Source organism: Triticum aestivum, chromosome 3B (assembly GCF_018294505.1).
Source record: "Triticum aestivum cultivar Chinese Spring chromosome 3B, IWGSC CS RefSeq v2.1, whole genome shotgun sequence".
NCBI classification, from domain to species: domain Eukaryota; kingdom Viridiplantae; phylum Streptophyta; class Magnoliopsida; order Poales; family Poaceae; genus Triticum; species Triticum aestivum.
The window spans coordinates 410,121,944-410,129,329 of record NC_057801.1 but is presented as its reverse complement, the minus strand read 5'-3'; the positions used below and the strand labels follow the sequence as shown (position 1 = coordinate 410,129,329).

General features: G+C 42.5%; 1 protein-coding gene across 2 annotated transcripts; it reads right to left on the bottom strand.

Annotated features, from left to right (window-relative positions):
* Positions 1-264: 264 nt before the first annotated feature.
* On the bottom strand, positions 265-1,143 carry LOC123065436 (uncharacterized). Of its 2 annotated transcripts, none has more exons than XM_044488710.1 (3): positions 931-1,143; positions 673-821; positions 265-565 (listed from the first exon to the last, which is right to left on the bottom strand). In XM_044488710.1, exons 1-3 carry the CDS (start codon positions 1,075-1,077, stop codon positions 523-525), a joined length of 339 nt encoding a protein of 112 aa, XP_044344645.1. In that variant the 5' UTR covers positions 1,078-1,143; the 3' UTR covers positions 265-522. The 2 variants fall into 2 exon arrangements, with proteins under 2 accessions (XP_044344645.1, XP_044344646.1); XM_044488711.1 differs by having other exon boundaries at positions 265-558.
* Between the last annotated feature and the right edge of the window lie 6,243 nt (positions 1,144-7,386).

Sequence of the window (7,386 nt, the reverse complement as noted above, 5' to 3'; positions counted from 1 at the left end):
ATGGATCCCAAAATAATACTGTACTAGCAGCGAGTTAATTTCCAAACTAACCATCAAAGTTGGAGTGCAGTATTTTTCTTTGTTGGGATGCAAATTACTCCCAAAATGATGCATATACAATCAGGTTATGGTTTAAGTTCATACTGAACAAAATAAAACCAGTCAGACATTCTTATATCAAAGTTTCGTTATCTGAAAACTCAATGAACTGAGATCAATTCTACAACTTCTAACTCAAAACAGAGTTTAATTAAAAGAAGTCACTTTTCCATTTTAATTCGCTCCTTGATACTAGTTCATTTTGTACTGAAACATAAATTATTCTTTGGTTTCTCAACACAAACAGGACAGTTTGGTCATCAATCAATTACATTGCATGAGCAAAATACAATGCCTCCCCTGCCAACACTTTTTAACACCCGCTTCTAAGAATACACACCTAAGCTTCAAACAGGTAACAAAAGAAACTGATGATGCAAACAGTCCACTCATAAAAAGTGGCGTTTGATACAAATTGTTCCTTCATGCATAGCCTTTGCCCATGCAATTCAAGCAGCGCTGTACCCTGAAAATGTGAACAAATCAAGGAAGGAACGTCCATGGCAAAACTAATAGTACTAGTAGCATCCAGCAGCAACCAGGAAGAAGCAAGCTACGTAAAAGAAGGCCAACCTGGTACCATCACAAGTAGGGCAGAGACACGGGTTAACGAACACCGGGTCGTAGAGCCGAGACCATTCGACCGTGGCGCTACCCCTGCAGAGCCTGCACCCGTAGGTTCCCTTCCCCTCGCAGGCACCACACTGCATCGCGAATTTTCTCTGGCAACAGTGCAGATTGGATGCTATCGGAGTCAGAGCAAAGGCATGGTAGCAGCGAAGGATTTGTGCTCTGGACTTTGGATGGATTGGGGACTTGGGGGGGCGTTACCTGGTTGGTATCGGAGAGGAAGCGGAGGGAGCGAACGGCGGCGGTGGATGCTGTGGAGAGGAGGAGCAAGCCGCCGCCGAGGTACCCCGCGACACGTCCCACGGCTTGGAGCTGCCGCCGTACGCGGGCGCCGCCGCCGGATTCCATGACCGAGTGTAGCGAATCGAGTCCAGCCGGGTGGGTTATCCCGGGAGCTCCTTTTTTTTGACGGGTATCCCGGGAGCTCCTAGCCAGCGCTGCAGGCGCCCGTTAACGAGCTGGCGCTCGCACTGTCGCTGACATGGGCCGGCCCAGGAGCGTGCTGAATTCGATCGCTACTGCTGGGCTCGGGAAAACGAAAACGGTCGGTACTGCTGATTTCGATCGCTCGCTTAGCAGGATCGGCCGCTCGCTTGCAGTCTAGTTTTTTTTTCGCTTTTTGTTGTTGATCCGGTAGGAAAAAACCACCCAGTTTTTTTATTTGTTACGAAATGAAAATGTAAAATCAAAAAAGGGTTACAGATTTAAATAAAAAAGTTCATTTGTTTGAAAAAAAGTTTATATCTCTAAAAAAGGTTCATCGATTTTTTTGGAAAAAGTTAATCGATTTTGAAAAAAAACAATTCATTGATTCTTTAAACAGTTCATCTATTTTGAAAAAAAAACATCCATTTGAAAAACTGTTCATTGATTTTGAAAAATATATTATCGATTTTGAAAAAAGTTCATCAAAATTGAAAAAAAAAGATCATCCAATTTGAAAAAAGTTTATTATATTTGAAAAAAAGTTCACAAAAATCAAAAATAATTAATGGATTTTGGGGGAAAATCCATCGATTTGAAGAAAAAAGTTCACATATTTGTGGACAATTCATCGGCAAGGAAAAAGAAGAAAACAATGAGAAAAGAAAAAAAGAAAAAAGAAAGAAAGGATCAAATAAAAGACGAATAGGTTTAAATGTTAGCACGACCGCGCTGGTTGGCGGGGTGGTTACACCAGCCAACCTTCGGAGAGGAGGTCGCAAGTTCGACTTCTTCATGGCACGGCGCCCGTTTGCCAACAAATGCTTAGGATCCGTCCGTTATCCCGGCCTCACGTCTGGGTGCTTAGTCTTTCTTAAGCCGCATAAAGCTGGGCTCTACAATACAAGGCTAAACAAAGAGAAGCTCCAACAGATTATAAAGCTACTCAGGTTCTTTTTTTTCAACTCAGAAAAAAGCCACCAAGTTTTTCTTCTAAAAAAAGCTACTTAGTTTTCCCCTCTAGTTAAGGATTCATCTCCTATTGCTAACCTTATGTCGCCATTGAGTTTTCTCCTTCCACCACAATCCGGTCCTCACCATTGGAGAGCTTGGTCTAATCAAGGGGTGGCCTTGCCCACCTCTCGGCCTTGACTCGATGGTGGTGGGCTTATGTATTCATGTTTTATTTTCTCCGCCTTACTAGTATACGTCAGTTTTTAGAGTTTAGTGACTACATCTAAGAAGAAAGCATTTGCTTCAGGGACTGTGGGGCAGGAGGATCTAGATAGTATTGATAGATTAGGACTTCGTGAGGAAGATCTAGACGATGTGGTGTTCGAGGAAGAGGATCCGCCGCCGGCCAAGGATACAAGTTGGATGGCGATCTCCCAAGTCCATATGGAACATGATTTTTATCAATAATGATTCTTCAAAAATATGATATCAACATGGGACATTGGGAAGAAGTATGGATCAGGGTGAATGAGGACAATGTGTTTGTGTTCAAGTTCTCATGCCTAGGCGGTTGGTAGAAGGTGGTGGAGGGATGACCATGAGTTTTCTAGGGCAAGAATGTATTGATTGCACCATATGATGGATTCACTAAGCCATTACCAATTAATCTTCATATGTGGCGCATGTGGCTCTAGATACATGACCTTCCAAATGGAAATTGGCATTTGGTGAAGTCGCTAGTATCCAAGGTTGGTGAATATGTAGCAACAGAAGCTCCCCACCTATGACTTTATGGCAATGAAATATCAAGATTGACGTTGGCAAGCCTTTGAAAAATGCAGTATCTATAGCTCAGAAGGGTCAAGTGCGGTTATTTGTGGTGAAGTATATGAAAGGCTCCCGGACTGGTGCGTGGGTTATGTGGTGCCGAGACATTACTCCTATAAAGGATGCTAGAGTACCCGCTTCATGGGAGTCTTGGCACGTGTCTCCCACGGCTAGCTCCGTGAGGCTGTTTGTTGGGTAATGCAGCAGAAAATAAAAAAAGTCCTGCGTACAAGCCCAAGACTTTTATGAAGATGCATCCAAGGTTTGATATCGTTATCGACTTGGAGTGGCAACGGAAGAAGAGTTGGTGCAGATTCCCGCAACTATGATTTGCAACCTACCAATCGCAAGAATTTTTTCCCTTGAACAAGTATCGATAGCACAATCTCTCCACCGGGTTTGCATGCATATAGTTTCACTGATCTGGCAGCGCTTTCTCGTCCAAAACTAATCGTCACTAGAGACTAAGAAGGGGTGGAGCAGCCTTGCGGTAGAACAAAAATATTTCATGGAGAAACTAGAGAGAGAAGGGGCAGATCATTGCATGCCAAATGATGAGAACTTTAGTGTGTGAATGATGGTTGCCCTCCTTCTCTATTTGTAGGAGATGGCTCATGGAAGGAGGCAGCCCCAAGCCCCCCCCCCCCCCCTAAAAAACAAAATTTGCCCCCTCCCCCTTTAGAACTTGGCACACAACACACAAGAAGGGGGACTTCCCCCAAGGGGGGGGGCATCCCATTAGGTGCCACTTGCCAAGGAGTATTGCCACCAAAGGGCCCCCCTTCCCATTGGTCGGCACACCATGTCTCCCCCCCCCCACCTCGTGCGATGATTTGTCAAAAAAGGCATCTATCTTTTTTTACAATCATCTCCTCCTTTATTCAATCATAAGGGTGGTAGCTGTTGAGAAGCGTAGTAGAAAATAAAAAATCACGCCTATGCACACCCAAGATCAATATGAAGATGCATAACGGGTTGAGATCACGATCGTTACCGTAATCGAATTGCAGCAGAAGAAGAACGTGTCGGCGTAGATCGTACTTGGAGTCCCTCGAACCGTCAATGAATGATCCCACGAACCGCCCACGAATAGTCCCTCGAACCGAAGACCGAAAGCACGACCTCTCTACTTGGTTGCAAGCGTGCAACCTTCACGATCCGGCAGCGCTTCGCCGTCTAGAGCTAATTATCGCCGGAGAATTAGAGGGAGCAGATTAGAACCACACAGGGCTTCTAGTTATGAGGACAAGAGGATTAGCCTAACTCTAATTAGTCAACTAGGACCAACTAGGAATAGAACTAGAAGAACTAGAGGCTCCAAAACTTGTGTCTCAAAGGACAAAATCCTCTAGTATATATAGGATAGATGGGAGAGGAGGGGCTGCCACCAAGGGGGAAGGAGTCCCCCTTGGGGCGCCGGCCTAAGGAGGGGAATAGGAATCCTCTCCCTCCTTCAATTAGGCCCCGCCGCCCCACTTGGGCCTTTGTGGCCCAAATTGCCTTCCACCTCTTTTTTTAGACCCATTGATGTTAAATTAAATATAAAATAGTTCTAAATACTTTCAGATCATTTTATATATAATTTAACATCCCTGAAAAAATTTCCACCTATATATATATTTAACGGTAATACCCTGTATTACCCGATATTCACTGCAACCCTCCCGGTACCCCGAAACGCTTCTAAATCCTCTCGGGACTATTCCGAATATTAATGAAAAAATTCCACAAATATATTCTCATCACTCCCATCCTACTAACACTCAACATATCGTTATTGCCTTAAGCTTGTGACCCCGTAGGTTTGGTAACTCATAGACATGAATGAAACCGTTCGTTCAATGATCGATAGCGGGACTGTGGACGTCCATATCCATAGCTATGAGGACACGAATGATATTCGAGTGAACCTATGGTTATCATGTGATGTTCCCTTTGCTTCATGCTACTTCTTGAGCTTGCGTTGATTTTTCCCTTGAAGAGGAAAGGGTGATGCAGCAAAGTAGAGATAAGTATTTCCCTTAGTTAAGAACCAAGGTATCAATCCAGTAGGAGGCACAAGCAAATCTCCAATCTATGCACATGCACAAACTAACAAACACTTGCACTCAACGCGAAAAAGGGGTTGTCAATCCCTTCACGGTCTCGAACAAAAGTTTGATCTAATAGAGATAGGTATAAAAGATAAATAAAAAGGCAAACTAAAGTAAATATAAATAAATTGCAGCAACGTATTTTTGGGTTGTTTGGTTTATAGATCTGAAAATATATGATGGAAAATAGACCCCGGGGCCGTAGGTTTCACTAAAGGCTTCTCTCTTGAAGATAGCATACAGTGCTTAAACAAATTACTGTCGACCAATCGATAGAAAAGCGCAAAGTTATGATGATATCTAAGGCAACTATCATGAATATAGGCATCACGTCCGTGTCAAGTAGACCGAAACGATTCTGCATCTACTACTATTACTCCACACATCGACTGCTATCCAGCATGCATCTAGAGTATTAAGTTCATTAGAACGGAGTAACGCCTTAAGTAAGATGACATGATGTAGATGGATAAACTCAAGCAATATGATGAAAACCCCATCTTTTTATCCCTGATGGCAATAATACAATACGTGTCTCGCTACCCCTACTATGTCACTGGGTGAGGAAACTGCAAGATTGAACCCAAAACTAAGCACCTCTCCCATTGCAAGAAAAGCCAATCTAGTTGGCCAAACCAAACCGATAGTTCGAAGAGAAATACAAAGATATCTTAATCATGCATAAAAGAGTTCAGAGAAACACAAATAATATTCAAAGATAATCTGATCATAAATCCACAATTCATCGTATCTCGACAAACGCACCGCAAAAGAATATTACATCAGATAGAACTCAAAGAACATCGAGGAGAACATTGTATTGAAGATCAAAGAGAGAGAAGAAGCCATCTAGATACCAGCTATGGACTCGTAGGTCTGTGGTAAACTACTCACGCTTCATCGGAAGGGCGGCAAGGTTGATGTACAAGCCCTCCATGATCGAAGCCCCCTCCGGCAGATCACCGGGAAAGTCCCCAAGATGGGATCTCATGGGAACTGAGGCTTGTGGCCGCGAAAAAGTATTTTGGTGGATGCCTCTGATGGTTTGGATATATTTGGGATTTTATAGTGCAAAGATTAGGGTTGGAAGTCCTTCGAGGGCCCACAAGCCCTAAAGGCGCCCCCCTGGGGTGCGCCTATCAGGCTTGTGGCCTCCTCGGGAAACTTCTAGCCCCCTCTCCAAGTCCTCTGGATGTCTTCTGGTCCAAGAAAAATCATCGCGAAAGTTTTATTCCGTTTGGACTCCGTTTGGTATTGCTTTTCTGTAAAACTCAAAAACAAGGAAAAAACAGAAACTGGCATTGGGCTCTAGGTTAATAAGTTAGTCCCAAAAATAATATATAATAGCATATTAATGCATATAAAACATATATAACAGATAATATAATAGCATGGAACAATAAAAAATTATAGATACGTTGGAGACGTATCAAGCATCCCCAAGCTTAATTCCTGCTCGTCCTCGAGTAGGTAAATGATAAAAACAAAATTTTGATGTGGAATGCTACCTAACATATTTATCAATGTAATCTTCTTAATTGCGGCATGAATATTCAGATCCATAAGATTCAAAACAAAAGTTTAATATTGACATAAAAACAATAATACTTCAAGCATACTAATAAAGCAATCATGTCTTCTCAAAATAACATGGCCAAAGAAAGTTATCCCTACAAAATCATATAGTCTGGCTATGCTCCATCTTCATCACACAAAGTATTTCATCATGCACAACCCCGATGACAAGCCTAGCAATTGTTTCATACTTTTGGTGTTCTCAACTATTTTTCAACTTTCACGCAATACATGAGCGTGAGCCATGGATATAGCACTATAGGTGGAATAAAATACGATGGTTGTGGAGAAGACAAAAAGAAGGAGAAAGTCAAACATCAACTTGGCAATTTAATGGGCTATGGAGATGCCCATCAATTGATATCGATGCAGGTGAGTAGAGATTGCCATGCAATGGATGCACTAGAGCTATTAGTGTATGAAAGTTCAAAAAAACTCTAAGTGGGTGTGCATCCAACTTGCTTGCTCACGAAGACCTAGGACCATTTGAGGAAGCCCATCATTAGAATATACAAGCTAAGTTCTATAATGAAAAATTCCCACTAGTGTATGAAAGTGACAAAATAGGAGACTCTCTATTATGAAGATCATGGTGCTACTTTGAAGCACAAGTGTGGGAAAAGGATAGCAACATTGTCCCTTCTCTCTTTCTGTCATTTTATTTTGTTTTGGCTTCTTTGGCCTCTCTTTTTTACTTTGGGCTTCTTTGGCCTCTTTTATTTTTTATGAAGTCCGGAGACTTGTCCCAACTTGTGAGGGAATCATAGCTTCCATCATCCTTTCC